A 25,708-nucleotide genomic window follows, 5' to 3' on the forward strand; every position below is an offset into this window, starting at 1 on the left:
ACACGATACAGGTTCAATGAAGAGGCCACCATTAGAGGGACAGCGTTGCATGTCAAGGTGCCATTAGACGCTGCTGCTAATACACCGGCATCTCTTCGTGCTTGTAACACAATCCCATTGTCATCGTCAAGTGCTCGCAAGAGAGACGAGCAACTTCATGTGACGTCCGGGAAAGGGGGTCTGCCTGCCGGCAGTGAAATCCCCCGAACAGAATAAACACGATGAAGAAGTTATCCTTCTCGTGTTTATTCGAAACGTTTGATTTGCGTTTTGTACAAAGGTTACGTCGCGTCAAACGTCTTTTTTTCTTCTTCTACTGTCGTTTAAAGAGCCATACATTTGAGAAAACTTAGAATGTCATATATATCAAATATGGATATATATGTCATATATATCCAATAGAGGTGTCTCTTCAAGGTTATCGAGATGCTCGTGTCGCACTCGTACACTCCAAGCAAAAAAGGAGTGAAATGGGGAGTAATCGCAGCTTCTAGCTCCGTAGACTACAATTACTCCCCATTTTAGTACACTTACCTCGACATCTACTCCCTAGGGCTGCAAATAGTCACTGAACTCCGCGAATGGTCATCCGAATGTAACAGTCTACGTAAATATCTGTTCGATCTTGGTCAATTTAACGGCATAAGGCTGTATAACTCAGCCAACTTAGCAATTTTTCATCCACACAGCGTAAGAAACAGTTAGCGCTTCCTTCCTCGCAAGTTGTGCCATGTCGCAAGATTTTATATCACTCGATATACCACGGTTGACGGTTCGATTCCAAGTATTCTCATGCATGCACACGAATTATATACCTGGGACTGTTGAACAAAGCGTGAAATGCAGTCTCCATTCTGTGACATTCAATTATTCCCGTGCATTTACTCCCGAAAGGGACTATTTTTTGTGGCAATGCATTTAGTCCACTAAAGTTACTCCTTTTTTTTTCTTAGAGTGTATGCGGTGGAAAGGGTGCTAGACTAACATGTGACCTATGTTTATGCCCATTACGTAGTACAGCGCGAAAAAGGCGTGTTTATGTCATGGATCATTCCAAGCCCTCCCCTACCTGTCCTGTTCTTTCCTCTATAAGCTAGGCTTCGTATAGGTACACGAGGTGACAAACTTAAATGCGACCTGTTCGACAGCTACCACAACCTGCCTGTGACCTGTACGTGTACCTGCCCTGTGACGTGTACCAACACGATTCAGCAGGTGTTGCTTAGCTTGCTGACGTTTGCGAGCCGAGGAAAAGGAAACTATCTTGAACATGCAACCCTCCTATAACTTGAACACGTGTGCGCCACAGTGCACTTGAACAAGCACAACAATAGAACAAGGGATCCCGCAGTGAGCAAAACCACTCATTAAAGCCTTAATTGAATTCAGCCCTTCATTCTCTTCCGCCGTGAGATATGCGAGCCTTTTGTTCTCTATCCGTCCTTCAATGTGATTACATACGCGAGACTCCAAATGGAGCTCCGCAACAGGTAAGGAAATACTCGCGAGATGTCTTCATGAGTATAGGTATGATACACGCATCGTCCAGGACAGGGCGTCATCAAAATGACATTGGGCACGAAATGTCCCGCACATCATACAGAGTCAGCCTTCGTTTTTAGGTCGTACCAGGGTAACGTCAGACTGCATGGCCAAGTAGTGCTCTTACCGAAAGTGCCAGTGCATAAGTGCATATAAGTAAGATCAAGACCGTTTTCTTCTTTGGAAGCTCTACGAAATGAAGCATCGTATACTCATAAGACACCTGCTAGCCAAACAAACAAAAAGTTCAGCTGTCACTGCGTTGTATATTGCTTGGGGCTGGCTCTTCGCTGTATGACTGTAATGACTGTATTCATAATTTGTCAGAACCGACAATCCAGTCTGCTCAGTATTTTACACGAGTTCGGTTTTCTGCGAACTTCTGTTTTCAATAACTATATATATGTATACTGCTACTACATAACGATGATTATATTGGCGTGTTCCAGTGCTGAATTGCAATAGGGTACCCTATTAAATATGAAAAATTCGATTAGTGATGTGGGAATGGAGTGGGAATTTGCGGAATAGCGCACAGAGCGATTGAGGTGTCCATTGGTGGCTGCGCAGCAGAAAACAGAAAAGGGGAAGAGATCACTAAAAAAAGGAGCATGTAGGGTCACTAGAAAAAACAACCGCGGAAATGACAAACGAATTATAGCAGGAACCACAATATATATAAGGCTGAAACGTCTGAAGCAACGCGACAAGTGCTCCAAGTGTTCCACTGGGCATATGTAAGGTACTAACCCATCACAAAGGAGACCCGAAGAGTTTTGAAATCTAACGTTTAGCTGTTCTTCTTTCGTTTCTCTCTCGATTCCAGCTCCAAAAGCGACCGACGCACCTGACGAAGACTTTCGGCACAAAAAAAGAAAAAGAAAAGTTCATTTGGGCACTGTGACAAACGCGTTTAAATGTGATAGCTTTACAGGGCCGTCGTTGGCGGTAAATGTTTGGTGACGTGGTCAGCGTCACGTGGTACTATAGAGCTACGGACAGACCTACACGACGCGCGGTTGGTCCTATAAAGCTGTCGCTTTGAGAATCGACTCCTATAGAGTGAGAAGCTACGGAAACGTTACGGGAATCACAAAGTTTTTATCGGGAGTCCCAGGTTATCGAGCAGTTTCGCTAAATCTCGCTCTACCTACGGAGGTCGTTGCAGCCAGTGTTGCCTCCTCTGGAGCAGAGTTGTGACGGTCATGACTGAGCACGGAGCGCCACGCCCACCTGGCTTCGATTGCGCAGCGGGAGGGCGGTATTCACATCCTTCCTCTCACTCAGCTTTATATAGTGGACGCGGGATGAAATGTGGACCGAATAGCTTTCCTCCTGCTACATCTAACTGCGAGCACGGTTGAGATTAGGTGCCCGAAGGTGCAGACATGTACAAGGTAGTATATAAATGCATTTTAAATTACTATTTAAAATACGATTTTAATTTACTATGTTAAATAGGATGCTAAATACTGAAGGGTGTACGTACTCAAGATACCATACCACAGTTAAGAATACCACAGTATGTGAGCGTGACTCAGTGCGACGCTGCAGCTTAGCAGTGGAATCCAGAGCGCACTGTCAAGGCGCTGGCACTGTCATTTTTTGTTGAGCGCAGCGTGGTTATTTCCTCCAGGTTCGAAGAAAAAATGATTGATTGATTGACTATTTAAAAGAAAACCAGGGAGAAATTGAACTTGTCTCCTGACTAGTTTTGCTACTCTCAAAAGAAAACAACAAACAAACAAACAAACAAACAACCCAAAACAAACAAAAGTACAAACAAAAGCACAAAAGTACCGAAGAAAAAAGGTGAACATGTGTTTGGTATTATTCCGTTACGGAGCACGTAGGCGTGTCCACAGGCTTCTTGTCGAGCACTGAGCGGACCAGTGACAATGAATAATACTAAGAAATATGGTCGGTGAAGAAAGGGTTGGGCACTAAAAAAGTATCGGTATCGGTAACGATACGGAGATCGCGTTACCATAAATTTCTAACGGAAATACTTTTCCGATACCTATTTAAAAAAGTATCGCGATAGGCACTCCGATACTGAAAAAAGTATCGATTACTGTAACGGCGTTACGTACAGCACTGGGTATGGTACCTCGCCACCGCAGTGAAACACCCCATCTCATCGTCATCATTTATTGTTGTTGTTGTTGTTGTTGTTGTCGGCACGATTCGTCGGCATACGAGCCGACAGACCCCGGCTTTCGGGAAGCAGTATATAGGTACTATTCGCCCTGCGCACTTGCGTCACCGCACACGTGTTTCCAGATACCGAGGATGATATCATCGCCACAGAAAGAAACAGGCGTTAGCTGCACATTTTGGAATGGTCGGCGAAGAGATTTCATGCCCCCTCTTTCGTCTTTAACACTTCCTAACACTTCCTACTAGCACTTCTGTAACGCACGTGTAGGCCACGGGAGCTGGTCCTCGCGCTCCCATGTGCTGGCGCTCGCAACCATTTCCAGCTTGCAACGACCAATTGGAGTCAACAATCGAAGAAGAAACAAAAATCCGGAAAGGCGCGACTGCGAAAGCAATTAGCGCCACCGAACTCCCAACTTCCAATCGATACCTGCTCCGGGCAAGAGATTAAAAAAGATAAACGGTGATCCTTTTCGCACCGTGACAAATGTCCGCCCGTTATAACAAGTGTCACAATTACAATCGGCCTCATCTTATCACTAGTTGCTCGAAATGAATCGCAGGGTGTTGTCTCTTCATTTCCGAATCAGGTAACTAAAAATAATGGATGAATGCCCAAAGTGTAAATGGCTGAGCCAATATTAATGAGCCACTCCCTAGTCATTTTGGTGGCTTGCAGCCCCCCGAGCAGGTTTTTTGTCTTGCCCTCGGATCTTCCACACGTATTGCAACACCGCACTATTTCCTCCGCCTGACCGCTTGGGGTCGCGCGACAAGTGCATGCAACGTACAAGGTTGTCGACATTTCGACAGAGGCATTTTGGTGTGATTGATTTGGTTCCTGTGGAGAGCCGCATACGAAATCTAGCGTCACCGGCTGCGGTTGATGCTTGGATATTGATTAATGTGCGAAGAATATTACGCGGCGGTGAGTAAGTGATTTTGCGGTACGAATGGGTTGCTGTTCAGGTGCCCACATAATTGACGCTATCCATTTGTCATAACACATCGTCCTCTCCTCACTACAAGAAGAAAGCCTCTGACCAACATCAGAAATGGCATTGACATACAAAGTACTACAATGTGATGCTTTTCTTTTTTGCTTTTTTTTTGTACCCTACATCGAGGCCTTTTGAAGAACAACTGCGCCCTTTTACAGCGGAGGCCATCTCATTAAAGTACTTCTTCTTGCAATGGGGAAATAAAAAAGCAACAAGCAGCATTGAGCGAGCGGTATATAATATTATCTGGTACCAATGAAGCACCTGAGCGCGAATACGACACTTGACACCTTTTGTTCACGACCCTGACATTTCCATGAGTAGTGAAACGAATTGAATTGAATTGAAGGGGCACTCTACATCCGTCCACTCATTTTGGGATTAATTAGTTACGCGTAGGTGCCATATGCAAAACTTGTTCGAGCAGAGCGTTGTTGTTTTTTTAGAAAAACCCGCCCAGGAAAAACGAAAGGGAGATTCAACATGCGGTTTCACGATGACGTACGCATGACATCACAAGTGTGCGCGACCCAGATAAAGGTTATTGAGGACTGTTTCGATGATGATGATGACGATGATGATGACGACGGACAGTAGAAAAAATGGGGCGCTTCGAGATATGATGAAACTATGGAATCCCACTCAGCAAATTGCATGTCGATGACTTGACTGCTTGGGAGAAGAAAAAGAGGAAGCTGCTGTCATTGACGTCGCGCGGCATCGAAAGGGCTCCCTATACAATTGGGTTATAAATATTGCACGATGACTCAGCATCATAAGATAAGCACGTCACAGCGTTCTTCCCCTCTCCTTTTAAGATTTGGTTCGAGTCCGTCTGCACTGTCGCTTTTAGTCTCACAACTCCTAATTTAATATTACGTTATTTGTACCATCTTTGCGAATATGCAAATCGTGACTGCAATGCTGCGTACAGTGACCGGTAACGCCGAACAATCACCCGATAATTGGTTTAGGATAACCCGATTCAGTTCAGTGGAAGCAATCGATGAACATTGAACAGCATTCTCTTGACCCTGAGAACATGATGGCGGTGGTGGTGGTGGTGACGAAAACCGGCTTGCCGTTGTTCGCCTCACTTATGTGGGCAGCGTCACGGCTGTATACTCAGGATGAGATGAGATGATATGATAACAAATGTTGGGCAATGATGACGGCCGAAAGTTAGACCTATAGGGCAGTCACTGCCAGAATTTGTGTGAAGTCCGAGCAGTACTTGTATTCTTTAAGCGAGGCCAGACTCCTGGAGAAAGCAGACGAGACTGCGAAGCTGAGATACCACGGTAGTAGTAGTGGCTGAGATAACACGCTGGCTGGTGCTCGTAAAAAGGGCTCGCCGTTGTCGGCCTCACAGAGGTGGGCAACGTCACGACTGACGCCCTGGGAAATGTGCGTCCTGGGCCGAATTCTGAGGGAACTGTGCCGACACACGATAACACGATTTGGGGAGATCACACTTGGCGCATGAATCACAGAATCGCCCTGGCATGCCATGCCATGCTTATACGCATGTTTCCATGTCTCCCCCTCGCGGGGATGCACAGAAGCGGTTTCAGAACGGGGACGTGCAGGAAGGACAACAAACTATATAGGATAACGTGTCGGCGTCGGTCGCCGTGCTTTGACATGGCTCCGGTTCGATCGATCAAGTCATTTGCGTTTTCCTTTGAGTCTATAGACACTTCAACTTCCTCCATCCGCAATCTAAGGTCGACTTCGTTAAAGCTCTTACAATCACCGCCTCCTTGAATGCTTCAAGGTTATGCCGTCAGCAGTCAGCTTTGGCACGATATCGAACTGGGAGGCTATGCTCACTGAATGTCGAGGTATAGCAGTATAGCTTGCTGTGTCAAGAAAAACAAGCGCAACGCGCCTATTGGACAACGAGGACCACGGTGCTTCCCGCAGCCTTGTCGGCCCACCAGCTCCCGTGGCTCAGTGGTTAGCGTGCTGGCCATGTCACGTCGAGACTGGGAGGCACCCGGGTTCGTAACCCGGTGCCGGCTGTGCTGTCTGGGGTTTTCCCTGGGTTTTCCTCAGACGCTTTCAGACATATGTCGGCACAGTTCCCCTAGAAGTCGGCCCAGGACGCGTATTTCCCCAGGGCGTTAGTTGTGATGTTGCCCATCACTGTGCCGCCCACAACGGCGTGCGCTTTCATTAGCACCACCACCAACGGACGCCTTCCTCTTACTTTTCTTGACGCAACGAGTTATCTCGAGTTCGACAATCACCGAACGTAGGCTCTCTAGTCAGCGTCTCAAGGATTGTAGCTGACGAAAACTGGACGAGTGCCGGTGGCGGGAATCGTACCCATACACCTCTCTGGTTGTCGGTCAGGTGCGCTCTCGTCGGTCTTACCGAGGTCTCGTTCAGAAAGACACGCCTGGCCACATTAGCTCCTACATTTTCCTCCATGCACTCTCACATTCACACACAGACAAAAAACCCGACGCATTTTTTGGTGACTTAAAGGCTTAAAGGTCCTATAAGGTGGTAGAGCTGCAATCTCAGAAAATTTATCTATGCGATAGCCTGAGGCCCCAGTACACTTACGTCACAACTTTTGTTCCAATTGCGTACATGATTTTTTAAATAGAAAATCAAAAATTACGGGCAACACTGTGTCGGAGTCTCCACAAGCTGCGCACTGCCAACACCACCTCGTCGACGTGCAGTAACAAAGAAGAGTCAGCCAATCGGGATCGTGTTTTCAACGGCCGTAGCCAGTCACGAACGTGCGTTGGCACTGCTCGTCAAGTGCGGCGAAAAAAAAAAAAACAACAAGAAAGAAAAAAAAAGAAAAAACGCGTACGCGTAACACTGCGTCTAAAACAAAAGTCGGCTACGTGTCGGCTACGCGTCGGAAAGCGCGAGTCGCGATTTCTCTCGCTCGTAAATCGCGAACGATAAATCTCGTTCCTTTTGTGTTGATGTCAAAGTAACGGTATCGTTTGATTCGGCGAGGAGAGGATTTTTGCTCTTTAGTGCCTCTTTAAGTAAACTACTACTACGAAAAGAAAAGCACACACAAGGCACAACTTTTGAGTAGCAACAAGACCTCGTGCATCACTTAACAACGAGGTTAAACTGCAGTCAGGCCGTCACCGATACCTCTGTCTCCAAATAGAATCGTCTATCTATAACTGAAATCGCAACAAGCCACACCTAATAAATCGCGTACCATTACTTTTCAACAGCGGGACGCCCGTCTTGCTTCTTTTTCTTCTCTCTCTCTCTCTTCATTTTTCGCCCCGTAGAAATATCGCAACTTCTATTTACACATTGCGAGACACATGCCTGGCTGTCCGTATTATTGTAAGTGCGAAAGCTGTTGGCACTCGAGGATCGCCGGTTTCCTTTCTGGCGCCCATTTTTTATCCTGTGCGGCTATTCCGCGCAGGTGTAAAGTGGCGCCTCCTCGGATGCAGTGGCAGCTCCGCCAATTACTCACGCGCCATGATACCGGTGGCCATTTTTCGTCCCTTGGGTAATGAAGATATTTTCCGCCGACTGTGTAACAGCTCGATTTTTTTTTCCTTTCTATTTCCTGGCCGACCTTTCTTTTTTATGCACAATCGATGAAACCCATTTATTATTGGTTTTGCCGGACTTACGAGCGAGTAGGCATTTTACACAAAGTGGCTTCGCTTTATTTATCGTTGATGGCTGCGCAACAACCATAGAGGAAAATGCAGTTCTTTGTTGCTTCCGTTTGCGTGTACATGTCTGTGTTCGCGCATACTTTTTTTCGCATCTTTATCGAAGGCGAGAAGACCTCCTGTTGAGATGGGAGTGTTACTTGGGTTGGGTGTATGACATCTGTATTTTGTGCACGCGAAAAGGCAAATTGGAAAGTTGAATTATGAGATTCTTTTTCTCGCGTATCTGCCCAGTTCGCGTGTATGAAGCGAAGGTGCTCGAATCGAACCGAATATGTGTAGGCAGCAATGTCACGCGAACCGTGATAAATGGCGTAAGTTTGAATATAACGAATTACCAATCAAGGTGCGGCTAAGCAAATATGGAAGTACCTAGCGCTTAATATTGTTTCAGTGAGTGGCATCAGACCGGATACTGTTGGGACCTAAGTATTTTCAGAACAGTATAGGTGCTAGGTAGACAACCGCATTCGCATTGGGTGAGAAAATAAGAAATCGAAAAAAAAAATTCTTAATACATATATCAACGATCAATAACAGACAAATAGATGGTAATCAGCAGACGCAGGATGGAATGCGCCACCAAGAACCGCTTATTGCCAGTCGTGCGCTCAGATATACAGGAAAGCAGGTGTGTGTCCTTGATCAGTTTCACGTGGCTTCTATCTCGTGTCGGCAAAACAAGTAGAGAGCTACTGAAAACCCCACACCAGCTGCAATGTTTCCGGGAACATCACAATGACCCGGCGGATCCTATCCAAATATCTGTGACGTCACGACCACACAAAAACAGGAGAATGAATGGATGAATGAATGGTTATGTGCTGCAATCATTGTCCGTTCTCGTACATAGGTTTTCACGGTCATTCATACGCAGTCATTACCCAGCTCGTGCATGCCAGCGCCTTTCTGAAGGCTCGCAATGCGAGTTTCCAGTGTCGGCTTGTATCCATCCAATCGTTACAAGTTCTATCACATATGTATACTCTATACTTTAGTGAGTGGGCATGACAGAGCGGGTGAGAATCACACACGCGTGAGGGACGTCCTTTCCAGTTAGATTTTCGCCGTCACCAAAGCGGTTCGCCTTCACCGAGGGAGACATTCCACATCGCATTTGCTGAGTCCTGCGGTCATAATGTATTCAGTTAGCGGGTCCTCAATTGATCATGCACACACTCAGTGGCACGTGGCCTGGGGGATCACTACCACAATTGGAAGGGGATAAAGAGCTGGATTATCATGCAGAGGGGGATTACATATGGAGATTAAAGCTGGTGGCGAGAAGCTCGTAGTGTTACGCAACGTGTGCTTCTGGCCAGTTTTTGGAACAAACCGTGTGGCGCTGTCTTCGCCTAGTGGGTCCGAGGCGTAATAATCTATCCCTGTTGCATCGTGGTATGTAACGTCCTTACTGAGGCGATTACGGTGATTATGATGCCTTACAGTGAGTTACACTATAACAATAAAGTAAATTAGGGAACAATTTCGGCATCTAGTTTCCTAAAGTGCATTTTGTTCCCCATTTTATTCCAGTGACCATGAAATTTACTTCCTAGCATTACAAATACTGCCTAAACTTCGCATAAACTTCCCTTATTTTGTCCCGAAGGGGAGTAATGATCGCGTCAATGCATCTAGTCCCGAAAAGGGCTAAAATTACTCCTTTTCATGGTATAATGTATAATACAGTAGTATCCGGACGCCTTGACATGAGTGGAACAGGACGATGAAGGTGAGACTGTTCTTTTAGATTTTTTAAAATTATTTTTGATATAATATAATTTTAATATAATTATATATAATTTAATATAATTTCTGTAATAATAATTTTTAAAAAATCTGCCGTTACCATAGCAATCTATGTCTATAATCTATCCCTCGATGTCCCCGTGCTGCGTTACCTCGTCCCACCAGAGAGAAGGAAAACAGATTTGATGGGACAGGATCGGAAAATAAAAAGAAAGAGAACTTGACGCGTCATCTGAGGAATTCGGATATAAGGAATATATATATTCGGAATATATATATTCCGAATATATAAGGAATATCTATATATTCGGATATGTAGGAAATGCACCGATTGAACGTCATGCAACTGCTACATACATAAGCTGTAAAGGCATACGTTGTCACTTCACTTGATCTCACCCTGCGAGAGTTGGCTTACGACTGATCTTATCCCTACTGTCTTTAATGTTGTTCTATTAGTCACTTCCACAGCGATACATGTCCGCCGTATTGATCATCTCTCGAAAGCATCTCTTTCAAACAGCAACTCTATGTCCACGCTGAGATTCCTCTCATGTTAGACCAATCGGACGAACCTTCTTAAGAGCCACAGTCCTTAAACCACGAACCAACGAAGACAGCTTCCACAGACGCAAGCCGTACCACACCAACTCTTCTTACGAGCAATTACTAAAGACCTGCCCTAACGCAATCGTCCTCAGCTTGGGTTACCCACTCATATTCTTCCCGAATGGGTCTTCCTAAAAGTTGCCCTCCAACTTTACGCAAGCTCGAATGCAGACAAGAAGGAGAGAGGCGACGCCGAACGGCACCGTCACACAAAATGAATGTAGATGAGCAGGCCTAACAGGATTTGAGGGCCAAAGTCTAGGCTGTTTACACGTAAATTAGCAGAGGACCCAGCCCGCTTGAGCGTTTTCCGTATTTGATTCAATTAGAGCGACGGCTGTTTCACGCAGGGCAGGTTGTGCTTTATTTTGCGGGCTTTAAAACGACGCTGACTGACGTGGCAAACGCAGTGGAGTGTGTAAATGAACGGGATGACAGCTGGGAAGGTTACACGAGGCTCTTTAGTATAAGAGGGAGACGGGGGGAGAGCCAAGTGCTCCGTTAGTTCTGAGCTCCACCGAACTGTGCGTGGTCCTGGGAGAAGATGATAGATATTCACAAAATCTGTGATACTTGCTCGTTCGTGTAACTACTCATTATATTATTTTATTTTGTTTAATGTAAATGTCGACCATCTGGTTACAGTCCTAACATTGAATAGAAAATCCGTATAAGACACGGCAGGAATTGTGTAAGAGCCGGCCTCGGTATACACTCCTAGAATGGTACTTCACCACATAACACGCCGATGGCAAACCATTGCACAGAGTGATACTCTTATCATATCATGACTGGCTGAGCTCTGAGCTGTATTGTTTTTATGTTGCTTTGTGTTTTTGTTGGTTGACTGAGTTCTTTTAAGAAATACGTTGCATTTTAGTGTTTTGATTTTCCAATAAATGTATTCTGAACAGCACAAGGTACGGATAGTTATCAACTTCCGAATGTTAGGATGCACAATGGCGATAGATAAGAAGTGATGCAACATAGACAGCACATGTTAATACACACTAAAGAAATACAGTGAAACCTCTCTTGTACGGACACACACGCGGGACCAAGATTCTTGTGCGCTGAAGGGAGGTGTCCGTACACGAGAGCTATTGAGGTATAAGAGCATTGAAATATCCCTGGCGGTGGAATCCCGTTCGATAAAAACTGCTGAGGGAAGACGCTTTAATGCGTATCTAGTTTGTAAGAAGGACGACGTGATCGTTACTAGTCAAATGTGATTTGAGACCTTCGGAGTTGGCGGGGTGCCGAAAAAAAAAAGAAGAAAAACTGACAAGAAAGAACGCGTGTTGGAAGCTACAGCAGCTGCGTGACGTACTTTAGCCGCACTTATACGCCATTACGTGTATTCACATAGGCGACATTATCACGGAATATTGTAAAGGAAGAAAAGCAGAAAACTGCTCGCAGGGCAGTTATGTTGAGCATTAGCAGGGTGCCGGATTATCCGGAGTGCTATACTTCGCAGACGACACCGTCCGCGTCTTTGTCTGTCGTCTGCTACGGGCTATATTGTGGCTGCACCGCGGGATATTCTCCACGATTAGCAATGCACGAAAATACACGACATTGAACAGTCGCAGTTACGTGCTAACAGAAAGCTGTGACGTTTCTCGCATCTTCCATTGAAGTGCTCTGGGGAATGTCGTTCGTGTGAGTACACCGATAATGTCGCTCGAGGAAAGCAAAAGCCATACAAGGGTAGCTGACGCATTTCTGAATTTTGGATGTGTTTATAGTCTCGTTTTCTCGAGTAGCACAAAATGTGCCCACAGCAAGACTCCTCAGCTAAACTATAGGTCACAAAACAGGTATATCCCTCGCGCACGCACGGACGGCGTGCGTTCTTCAAGCGAGCATCACAGCCAACGGAACAGGGAAGATGATTCTCGTCCTTATACCGCGTGCACAACAAAACATTTCAAACCGACGAAACGCAGCCCAGTAACGGCCAGCATAAGCAAATTGAGGTCAAAAAGCACGCGCGAATTTCCTCCGGCTGAATATCTGGGACACTTATGACTGACTACAAAGCGCACGAAATCATCTCCCACAATATAGGGCTGCAGGCAAGACACACGAATGCCCGAGTGAAAACTCTGCGGAGGTTCTCGAATGTCCATCGAGGCGAACCGCATCAGCTGCTGAGCACCCATCCATAAAGGATGAGTCTCCCCAATCCCTGTTTACCGGCTTGTATCCCTTTCAGGGCGCCATCTGTGGCCATCCCATGGCGCGTGTGTGAAAGAAAAAGAAAAGGAAAATGAGCGCAAAATCCAATATCCGTCTCATCCCCATATCAATGACACAGGGGAATGATATGCATTGCGATATGAGTTAAAATACGTTTAGTGCCCGAACTATTCCTGCTGTCCTCTCTCCTACCATCGCGTAATCGGTGAGGTTATACGTGACGGACAACTGGGCACGGTATGCAGAAAGGAAGAGAGAGAAAGGACAGAAGGAATAATTCACGTGCTAACTGTGTTCTAACGCGCATTGCAATATCGTTCCACTGTGAATTACAAGCGGAGACTTGTAATGTGGTGAAGTCCTATTTTAGGAATGTAGTACGGCTGTGTCTATTGTCATTTGTCTTGTTAGCTACTGACACCGCCACAGAATCATATGAGCAAGTTGATATGATTCGAAAGATATAATTCCTTTTGCTCTACATTTGTTTAAACAAACACACAAAACAAAAACGAAACAAAGCAAAGAAGATTGATGAATGCACAAAGCAAAATAGGGAGATGGGTGCTTCCGAAAATGTGAATCCGTCTATTTTATGATACTCAGAGCTGAGTGCTCAGCAAAATGTGAAGAAAATTACTGTCGTACGAATGTGGGACACTATATACAAAGCGAAGAAGCCGGACAAGTTCCACTTTCGTTCATCATCATCTCTATCACCTGTTTGAACTTTCTGTGTGTAGGCGTACTTTGGTAGCCAGTTCGTCGAAACTTACATACCCATTTTTTTCTTTATCAAATCACCATCACCATCCACTTTCGTTCACTGAGGTCAACTTTGTGACCCCCCTGTCATTTTGGAAAGAAAGAAAGAAGGAAGGAATAAAATTTACATTCACTCCCCATCCACTTGCAAGGAGCCATTAGAAAGTATAGCTTCAATAATAATCATAATAAAAAAGCACCTTCCTCAGAACTCAACACGTCTATGGTGCTGCGTTGTCAAAAAAATTAAGCAAGTAAAGTAAATTCAAGTAATCTTAAAGTTTAAACGTTGTTGATGATGATGATGGTAGGAGAAAAAAAAAACGAGATGTAAGCCCGCTCACCGCAGGACAAGCTACTCCAGGTCTAGTAGAGAAAAAAGAAACGTTATTTTATTATTAGCGTATATTATTACCGTTATTATATTATTACTGTATATTATATATATATATATTATATACCGTATATTATTACCGTGCGATATGCGTGAAAAATATGGAGAATTAGGCGTAATTCTACAAGACCTACGTCATTCCTTCGCGGGTTTATAGCTAATGAGCGTCTCCTATACGGACACGAATGGCCTTCAAAATGTACGTGCTATCCAACTTAGCTGGTTTCATCGACAGGAGCAATTCATTGCACGTATTCTGAGAACACACTTACCGAGGTCGATCATTACTTCATCCCTCGCACCCTCTTACGTACCCACTCTTAATGCAGCGGGCGTGGCGCAGCTGTCAATCACACGGATGCACTTTAGTGCACCCGCTTCCATAGTGTAGATATAGCTCCCATCCAACATTTCAAAAGCAGTTACATCCATTTAGAAGTTTCGAGAGCTTGTTTTATTGTGAACGGCGTGTTACGTTAACGATCAGTGACGGCGACTGTTCAGCGTTAATGTTAATTATGCGTGCTACATTTTAATGATTCATACTGTTTGACTCTGATGATGATTAAGGCTGTAGCATCTTTATATGATCCTCTCCACATAAGGCCTAGATTGTGTTTATAAATATATTTATATCATTTTTCATAACCTAAACGCTCTTTAAATTTGAGCAGAACTCAAAGTTTCAATGTCCCCAAGAAAAGTTTCAGTCGAGTGTTTTCCTCACTGTACACAGAACTTGAGCGCATCAAACGCCCCGGCCAACCATAATTTCAAATAACAGCTGTCTCTCCCTCTCTCTTTCTCCCTCCTCTTTTGTTGAAAATTCCTTTGTGCCCTACTTGTTGACAATACATGTACACACAAATTTTGCTACACTTCACGCAAGATTGATTGGATTTGATTTGATTCTAAGAAAAAATAAAATGGAGGTTTTGGCTTCACTAGTGTGAGGCCCGCAACTTCACATCACTTGCACTAGTTACTTTGGTGAAAAACTCCTGGAATGATGATGCTAATGAAGAGGATGATGATGGGGATGATGATGATGAGTGGAAAGATTTTGTGATGCTTTCGGAGTACGCCAAGCTGTCTCATTTAACGAAGAATCATACGAAGTCATGACAGCTTTCACGAGAATCAATGCATTTATTTGCAGTCGAAGATCGAAATTCATTACCACGTAATGTCTTTGAATCCAGAAACTTTGTAAACGAATTGGAGCGTCTTCTGTTTAGGTGTTCTGTTTTCAGGGCATTCTGTTAACTTATTGCTGCTGTTGAATTGTTGCTGTATTGTACAGTGTTCTAAACATACGCGTTTGTGTAGTACATCAGTTATTGAATATAAACCACCTGTTACAGACGACGAGGGCTTTTGGATGGGCTTGTGCGCGAAGGCATGCGCGAACAGGTTTTTTGGTGAAAGATGAAAAAAGTAAGTCACTGAAAAGGTTAGCCAGCTGTAGGGCTCGAACCCACATCTTCTGGGTTACCAGTTTTTTGGGACTATTAACCAGTTGGTCCCCGGGCGTTCGTTCTTCAACACCCCCTACTGCTTGGGACATAACATTAGCCTCCAGTATTTAAAAAAATGAGGACAGTTTTGAATTAACTGGTGCCTCACACAAAAATATGCGCGCAAATATACGCACATCATGTTTGAGAGCGAACGGCAAAATCACCTTGTCGTGAGACGAAGGCCCCACTCTTACGAAACTGACACGCCAATCGTGAGCACGGGACGACGGAGATCAGCGTCGGCATTCATCTTCACGTTCATCACGCGAAATGACAATCGCCGGTTTTGTCTTACCTTCTCATCTCCTACAAAACACGGACAGAACAAAAACGAGGAGAAGAACATGTAGCTATACATTTCCGGCCGTTCTGTGGGCGTGGCCATTTACTTCCGCAGGAAATCCTATATGGACAGACGAGAGGATTTAGATCCTGCGCGCAGATTACCTGCCGTTTCGCATATATGGTATACATATCGACGCTTGATAATCACGGATCGTGACTTGTAGAGAAGGTGACTTCACGATTTATGCGGGATTTCAAGCACGGTTCGAAGCAGACGACTGATTTTGATATTAGAGTTGTATCCGACTGCGTGTCGATGCAATCTGAAAAAAATAAAATAAAATAAAAATAATAATAAATAATAAATGAAATAAAATAAAATAAATAAATAAATAAAATTAAAAATACAAATCTATAGCAGAGCATCCTAGTTTGAGATAAACAAGAAAAAGGAACGTTACGTTCGCATCCGCTTCATGTGTCACTTGGTGAGTTTTACTATATCGTACGTTGTCGCCTTTGCGAACGTAAGGGATAGCGTGGCGGTTCTGCGCAAAGCTCTGTTTGTGTCTTGCGCATACGCGGAACTACTAACGCTATCCCTTACGTACGCAAAGGCGACAGCGTACAATATACTAAAACTCACTATTGACGTAAGCATGAGCTACATCACCTTATAGCGGACGAGGTGCTGGCTGAAGTAACCGTGATTGAGGAGTGTTTTAACATACTATATCGTAAAATATTAGTCTGTAAGTTTGGTCTGGAATCGGTGGCTGGAGTGGAAGTTCGTGACGGTGACGTCACTGCACAGCCAACGTGCTGACTACAAAATTTAGTTATAAATCATCGTAGCAGATCACGTGACAGCGTTTGCACAGCTATTGTTTTTTTTGGGTCGTCTAAGCTCTCACAGATGATCTAAGAACAGTTTATAAACTGTTCTTAGATCTTAAGATACTTAAGATACTTAAGATACTTAAACGAAAGTATACTTTCGTTTAAGTATTTTTATTCGTATATGCGGTCAAGTGGTAATGAACATCTGGCTAAAAAGAAAAAAAGAAAAGAAAAAGAAAAACGCACACACACAAAACAACCACATACATTGCTTCTTGCTTCGCAAAGCGAAAATATAATTATGTCGCACAGTTGCTAGAACAAAATATCAGAATATTCGTCACTGATAATCGATCTTCGTCGTGCACTAATAGCGAATGTTTGTCGCCGGAAGCAAAGTAATGCATACAACTGTTTCATGGAAATGAAACCTAAGGTTCCCCCGTTTTCTGCAAAATCAGTGGTGTACACGACGCCTCCGTGGTCGCTTCCATTACCATCGATCTCATTGTCAATTCCTTGTCTTAACGTCAAACGAAACCAAGTGCCTACATCAGTTCTGAAACAGCTTGCAGCGGATATGATGCATAGTCGATATACTGACCACACTGCAGTTTTCACTGACGGATCCACCAGTCATGAATGTTAATCGTCTGCGTTTGTTATCCCAACGGACTGTGTGTCGCATGGATAGCGTCTCTCACACCGCACATCATCAACGTCGGCTGAGCTATATGCTATCCTGTTGTTTCTGCGTAAGACGTGTGACGATCCGCGGACCTGGGCCGTTTACTCAGATTCAAAGGCTGCTCTTCTATGTATAGCCAACATGGGGATATGTGGACCGCTCGCCCCAGTCGTCACTGATATACTCCATCAAATTCAGCGTCTAAGTGAACACGGTCATGATATATCCCTGCAGTGGGTCCCGGGTCACTGTGGTTTGAGCGGAAACGAAGAGGCCGACAGAGCGACAGCGGCTGCCCAACAGTCTTGGACGGTTGTACCGATAGTGTTATCAAGAGGAGACAGGAGATCACTTCTGAATGAGCTCATTCAGCCACTAGCTCGCCAGCAGTGGAGTCGGGACATCACTGACAGGTCTTTCATGTATTCGGTGGACCCAACTTTGTCCTTCTCAGTTCCAGACCGTTTACCACGCTATTTTACGCCCCTGCTGCACAGGCTTCGTCTCAATGTAGCCTTCACTCCCCAATTGAAGTACCGGATCGGATACTGTGACAGCAGCCTATGCTCCAAATGTGGCGTCGTAGCGAACATTGAGCACGTCCTAATAGAATGTAAGCTCCACTAAACGGAGAGGCGGCAACAACTCTGTGCTCAGCTGAGTGGTGCTAGCCGCCAGACGTTCAACCTGGCTGCAATTCTTGGCCCATGTCAGAGCCTGTGCAACACCGTCGATGTCTTCTGATGTTCTTGGAGTTCCTCTTGTCTACCGGTTTGCTCCAGACGCTGTAGGGTCCTCCCCTGCATCTCAATGACCACTGGCGCTTCTTTCATGTGTTTCTTTCTTCACCTTCCTTTTGTGTGACGTAGCGCTGCGCAGCCAGTGGAGGAGAATTCAAGTGTTGTACTTGCACATAACTTCATTTTCATATCTCACATCTCATGTTTCGCGTGTAATGCGGTAGTGCACTGCTCTCCAGCGGTCAATCACCCCAGGCCATAGTCATGATCTATTTGTTGTTGTTGTTCGTCGCGGTTTGTGCCATGTGCACAAGTATACTGTATGGGCATTTGTTAGAGATGTTTGTGGGACAAGAAGAGCTTATATAGATAACTAATCAAGCGTAGGGGCGCTGGGGTAGCCAATCCGGCGACTTATTTTTGCGTTCTTTTGTTGTTCGCGTCGTCACCACCACCACCACCATCATCATCATGATCACCTGAATTCTACAACACGTCTAACGACCATATAATATGCTAACAAGTATGTTAATAAGTTCGTTAAACGTTCGTTAACCACAACCAGTGGCAATAATAACGATCTAGGAGATCCGTAACGGCATAAAGAATGTTGTCGTAACTATAATTTACCTTACGTTGATCTACGCAACATTACTCTTCATTGATCATTGATCGGATGAAAAAAAAAAAAAAAACGCGCGAAAACAACCATATTCGTTATGGTGAAGTATTCGATGAACGTTCAGTTTTTTCATTCATGAGCATCTGTCGTTCGGCATACTTTCAATGAGAGCTTCTCAAATGAATGGCTTCGAAGCGAGCACTCTCCAACGGCATTTTGAAATTTCCCTTCTGGCTTCTTTTGATTGGACCTCCCGTACGACTCGTGCGGACTGTGAGCTAAACGCAAATGAGACCCACTCCCCTTTCCACCTTCCCCATCACTGACTTTACATCTAAAGAAAGAAAGGGAGAGAATATTCCCTGCAAGGGAACCGTCTCTGTCCTGTGCAATCTGTCTCCGTTCGGCTGCGTTCAAGTGGTCCGTGGTCTCGTGCCTGCTGTGGTCCGCGGAATGTTCTCGCCGTTTCCGGTGGTCGTTAATCGGCTGGAGAAATCACTATGCACCCCGTGACGCGGTTCGATAAGTGCCGTTGAGATTTTTGTGAATGCTGGATTGTGTGTATATGATTGTCATGGGGTACGTGAAATCTTGATGGATGGAAAAACTATAAAACGTCACGTGTGTCCCGTCGTTGTGGTGTATACGCCCTTTTGTGGCAATTTGGATGCAATGTTAGTTGTCACAAAATATCTTACGCCACGCTCTCTCCTCAAATCTAAAGCGATAACTGTATTGTTCGGTGCACTGGTTTGGCGCGAAACATGTTATGCGGCGAAATTCTGTTTTATTTCTGACACAACAGACACAGTGACGTGCGACATTAACATGGAAGGAACACGACCTATTAAGACAGTACGAAAATTCGTACCGAGCAACGTACATTTAAACAAAAAGGAAAAGAGAGAGAGAGAGAGAAAAAGAACTTTTGATGGAATTGATGCACTTTCCGGGCACTCGTGAACGACGTTTTTTCTTTTTTTTTTTTTTTTTTGTTTGGAGTTCACGAGAGCTTCCATCTACAGAAGTTAACAGAAGTTAACCACATAACACGTTTAGAGAGGAACTACAGTGCAAAAATTTGTCCTAGTGGAATTAAAGATGTCATTACCTTGACACAAAGGAACACAAAAGGAACGAGATTCATTGGTTGCGTCGTTCGTGATTTATAAGCGAAAGAAACCACAATTTACGCTTTCCCACTTCCTCTCCTTCTCAAGAACGCCGACAGTGCGGAGCGGGCTGCCGGGCTCCCATTGGTCTCCTCAAACGATTTGCCCAATCATCGTGCGTGATCGCTGCGAAACCCATCCGAGGCCTCTTAGCATTGTCAGCACATATTGCGACAGCGGTCGAAAATTACGCGATTGCAAGCCAACCTTCCTACAGATAACATAATCCTAGCTCTCATTCTCCCCCAAAAAGAACGCTCATTAAAGCGAGGAAACACAATGCTATATGCTCCCCGAAACGTCTAGCTCCACGTATAACCTCGCATTGAATGCTCAAAACGATGAAACAGGATCTTTAACCCTTCTCCTAATTGGCGTCTGACCACATCATTCAGCGAGCTTCCAGAAGCCGCAACCACGCGCGGAGCGTTGCAGTCGCCAGTACGTGCAGCGGCACCATCCGTCAGGACGGGGAACGACATCATTAATCACAGTAAACGCGTGATAGGCAGCCATTTGCAGCAGAGGGCGCTTTTGTCGCATTACGTGCGGACCAACCGGTAACTTTCCGCAACACGGGGGAAAATACATGAGACTGGACGTATTAATTTATGGCTGGGAAGCAGGTAAAGTGTTCCGGATTGTCTGCGATAGAGTGGGTGCGGCAGAGCTGGAACATTTTTTTTTTCTTCTTCCCCTGTCTTCGTATGGCTGGCCTTTTCAATCTATTTTTTCAGGCTTAGTTGCGACACAGTTTCGCTTAAGCGTAGCTTTTGACTACTTTCGTTTCGTACAAAATCAACAATAGCCGTGATATTGGTCATTGACGACGGAGACCTCCTGCACGTTATTACACCGAAATGATGCATGGAGACATTCGATAGTTTAGATGCCACGACGATAACTTTCTTTAGCAGACATGAAATCTCTGCTGCCATGAAATGCAAGAAACTGTGCGTTACCGTGCGCAGCATTGTGCATGTCAGCTTGTCAGGGCCATGGGTACCAGGATCGAGGCGCACTCTAAAGAAAGCAGTAATTTTAGTCTTTTTTGTGGACTAGATGCATTGGTCACAACCATTAGTTCCTTTCGAGAGTAAACGCACCCCATATTTATGCGACGTTTTGTGGACTACGTGTATTCGTACTGCAATGGGGATCTAACTGCACCCTGAGAGACAAAAAGCCGCAACTGCTCCCCAATATACTCCTTGCTTGGAGTGTAGGTATGCCGGCAAGATGAACGGCGAGGTGCTGCATTATCGAAGACCACTGCGGAATTATCCTGAAAAAAAAAGGGGGGAGGGAGGGGGAAATATGGACAAATTAACCTTAATGAGCTTCGTGTATTCGTGCACTTTTTCTGCACAGAGACGACATGCTCTTTCGGGAAGGAGCAGTCGGAGAGCAACTTCGTGGCTACCTTGATGTAATCTGCCTATACGCGTACTACTCTTGTCCCGTTATATGCATGGGACGCCCCTGCATGTGGCACAGGCGACTTTAAGTCCGTATAATGGGCCTTTGAGTGACTCTCGACCCCAAAAGCCTACGTACATGTGCTACCGACGACCTTCAGAAGGGTGGACTTCGAAACAATAAAGCTGTGACACTGAGAACGTACAGCGCATGTAGCGGACAGTTGTCTTTTGGTGCTCACCCACCAAGTTTTAGACATCTATAAGGCTATACAGAAGAGAGACAGCGAGTGACGTGACGCGGGATTGCAATCGGACGTATGAGATGAGGGCTTATGAAGATCGTGCAATGCACGTAACTACATATGACTGACTTCGTTTTGTTCCGCAAACGACTTATACTTCACTCATTTCATTTCATCATCATATGTTTCTTCCAATGTTGCACATGTAATGAGGCAGTGTTCCCAGTGTTGAAACACCCAATGTCATGGTCATCAGTTATTTCTTGTTGTTGTTGTAATGCGAGCAATATTAAAAATATTGGGTACATGGGGTCTGATGGTATCTGTTAGAGGTTCATGTAAGTGGAAAAAGTATAACTGGTTCTCTTTTACAATGAACGATGAGCAGAAGTGACTAAAGTAACATGGTCCAACTAACAGTAATGAACGGCCATATTTTGTAGCGCTCTAAATGTAGCGAACGCGTGAAACCGAACAAGGTGATCAGAAAGGAGACGCACGTAGAACACAACCTAAAAACAAGCCGATGCTACTGTAAAGGTTCTCGGGAGTGTTTGCTTCCCGTCTCGATGTGTTTCCCTCGTGCCACTCTAAACGGAGTTGTCATATTGTATTTTGTCGTGCAACATTCGTGAGGAACTCACGGATGTTTTATTGATCGCAGGTTACTCCAGCAGCAGATGCAGCAGCAGCAACAACTGGCGCAACAAGGCTACGGGAGTTCGAGCAGTTCCAGCTCGACAGGTTCGCATCGGCATCACCACCACCATCACAATTCTAAAGTTCCCTCGCCCAGTCCGCCAGCCACCACGGTACCTTCGCACCGATCCCCTGCCAGACCCAAGTCTCCGACGGATGACACCAGCTGCGGTAGCTACGGCGATAGCTCGGCGGCGCCCAGCAGCCCGACCCCGCTCTCCACAAGCTCGGAGTCGAGTCGCACGCCGTCGCCTAGGCCACAATGACATGAAGCCCCGCCCGTTCCCCTGGTTTCCGGGGGAGCGGGCGCCGGGGGCATCGCCGTAGCCCCCGGGCCGGGACCGCTGCCACCTGGGATACCCGGGCCAGGACTGGCGGTTCCGCTCGCGGATGCCTTGCCGTCCTTCGAGCAATACCTGCAGTATCTCTTTATGTCCCTGCCACCTCCGCCAGCGCAGCCAGCGCAACCGCCGTTTTACGCAGCGGCAGTTCAACAGTTCCACGAGCAAAGTCTCAAGAAGTCCATCAGTCCAGACAGAGAGCATGACGCCGACGAAGAGAGGGTTGACGTTGTGTCGTCTACGCCAGAACCACCGTCGGAAGACGACAAGTGATCAAGCCTTATCAGCGGTGCAGTGTGAAACATATCACAAGGTCGATGCTATGACGTCGGATGAATCAGATCTTGTACTGTATTCCGCGCGGGAAATTGAAAACGCAGGTTACTCAGTAGGGCCTCTATGTAACCTCGATCGGCGCCGCGATTATGTATGACATAATGGTGGCATCTAGACAGCTCGAAGACCTGCGAATTATTCATCGGAGGAACCTTGAGACCTTGTGCAGGAGTGTATAGTGTTCGCGTACAGTGTGTGTTCAGCTGAAGCTCGAAGATATCAGAAAAAAAAAAAGAACTTTGTAATTGCACCATCGTGACAGATGATAAGTCATGTACGAGCTGAACCCTATCCACGAACGCAAACCCTGTGACTTCTAGAAGACCAATTTCAGCAACAAGGTACCGCAGGAGTGCTTCGTTTTCACAAGACTGCAAAGATTTCCACTCAGAACTGGCACACCATTCAATACTCTCCCGACTTCATCATCTTCACGTACACTCGTGAGGTCTACCTCCTGATGAAACGCGCATACAGTAACTGTTCCGTGAAGGATTTCACTTGGTGACTCATCACGTTGAAAACCGACATTCAAGGCGGAAACGAACTGGATCTTTCACTGGTGTATGTAGTTGGTGCTGTATTATTTGAATCTGTTTCTTGGTGGTCAACAGGGCTGGCGGAAGCTATAATGATTCATTACCCGGTATGGTATAACAGTCATATATTCCTGTATTCGAGGCGGTACGGGTTTTTTTTATATGACGACAGTGCGTGAGGACTCTAAGGAGCTGTAAGGATGTTCAGTGTGACGTTGCAGTGACAGTCAAGAAACACATGAAAAGAGAGAAACCTTATAGACAGTGCTATACGCTGTGATATGTAGACAAATATTAGGCAGGATACGAAGGAAGACATAGTGCTAACTTTTGGTCAAATTCGGCAAATTTGATTCTCCTAAAAAGCATTAAACCTATTTCTCACATATAGCTTCTGCATCACATTGGATTGGATTGGATTAAAAGTAATATGGAGACTTCGGAAAACGGTATCTGTACGTATAGTTCACCTCAGTGGTAATTGGATACGCGAAATGTTTCCTACTACCTAACAATTAACTGAGTTTCCTTGCAACCCGCACTTTCCAGACCAGTCAACCGTGCAACACTTGCATTGAGGACAGCCCCGAATATCTGCCAGTGCTAAGAACGACAAATACTCGAAACGTCACCAAGAAGCGGGTAATCCAACCGCAAGCACCGTTCATTGGCGAAAAGTTATCGCAAGGCTCAGCCATGCCACGTGATGACGCGTTTCGCTCGCGAAGCCATCGCGAACAGATTCGAACCTCGAAGGAGCGATGACGCGCGCGTTTTTTCGTTTCGCCACATTTCGCCGCGGTATTTTCGTGCAATAACAGTTACCCATCAACGCGAAGCAATTGACGACCACGAGGCTGTGTGTTTGAAATAACGAGTGTAAGCCCGGAGTAGAAGACACTCACTTCATGATAGTTGCACGCCTTCTTTTCTGAGTGTTGTACTTGTAGATAATGTACAAATACAGAGGTTATGTAGCCAGTAATACATCCTTATGTTTATAGCACCTGGGAAGGAAACATCAATATGGTTCTTACTCTTTGTACATATAATATGATGGCGTTTGTAAATAGTTCGCTTTCCTTAACTACTCAGCTATTACCACTATGAAAAGAGTGGGTGAACCTGTCACAAGTGAAGTGATGCAGCAGCTCACACACTATAGTTTCTGTAAAAGGTTAAAAAAGAGTTCATGTACTGAAATATGCGTACTCAGACCAATATTTTCCTAAGTATAAAGCGTTTCAGTAGTAATTTGTCGATGTCAGCTAGATTATACCCAAAATATAGTGATTTAAAGGGGCACTAACCGTGTATTCACACGAGCGACATCCTCATGGAATATTCTAGTGGAACAAAAAGCGAAAACACTGCTCACGGAGCCGTAGTTCCGTCCCGTGTTATGTTGAGCATTCACACGGTGCCGGAATATCGGGAGTGGCGTACTGCTCACTTAGCAGACGACACTTAGCAGATGACACCGACAGCGTCTTTTCCTGTCGTCTGCTACGGAATATCTTGTGGCTGTGTCGCAGGATATTCCCCACGGTTAGCAGTGCAGTTGAAGACACGACGTTGTGCGCTCGCGATCACGTGACAGCAGAAAGCTATGACGTTTTTCGCATCTTCCACAGCGGCATTGTGGGGGATGTCGCTCGCGTGAATACATGGTGTAGTGCAAAAATATCTCTTCGCGGAATGGAAGTTGCCGTTACCTTGACACCATCATAGAATGAACGAGGTTCATTCGTTGCGTCGTTCGTGGTTTATGAGCGAAAGAACCGCAACTTACGGTTTTTCTCTTCTTCTCCTTCTCAAGAAGACCGACAATGCGGAGCGGGCTCGCATTGGGCTCTTCAAACGACATCTCCTATCATCATGGGAGGTCGTTTGAAGAGACCAATCGGAGGCCTTTCCGCATTATCGCGCTTCCTGAGAAGGAGAGGGAGAGCGAAAGCGCACATTGCGGTTTCTTTCGCTCATAAATCACGAACGACGCAACGAATGAACCTCGTTCATTCTGTGATGGTGTCAAGGTAACGGCAACTTCCATTCCGCGAAGAGATATTTTTTCCAAGATATTTTTTGGAACTTCAGTTCCCCTTTAAGTTCAAGTATTTGCGATTGATTTCGTAAAAAAAAAGCACATTTTATT

At 45.3% G+C, this 25,708-nt stretch overlaps 1 protein-coding gene across 1 annotated transcript in view; it reads left to right on the forward strand.

Annotated features, from left to right (window-relative positions):
- The window catches only part of LOC135396777 (homeobox protein SIX6-like), a 70,693-nt gene extending 45,381 nt beyond the window's left edge, over positions 1 to 25,312 (forward strand). The window contains exon 2 of the mRNA XM_064627938.1: positions 22,303 to 25,312. Coding sequence (XP_064484008.1) covers positions 22,303 to 22,603 — 301 coding nt within the window. The 3' untranslated portion in view covers positions 22,604 to 25,312. The remainder of the gene's footprint in view (positions 1 to 22,302) is intronic.
- The last annotated feature ends 396 nt before the right edge of the window (positions 25,313 to 25,708 follow it).

Source organism: Ornithodoros turicata, chromosome 6 (assembly GCF_037126465.1).
Source record: "Ornithodoros turicata isolate Travis chromosome 6, ASM3712646v1, whole genome shotgun sequence".
NCBI lineage: Eukaryota > Metazoa > Arthropoda > Arachnida > Ixodida > Argasidae > Ornithodoros > Ornithodoros turicata.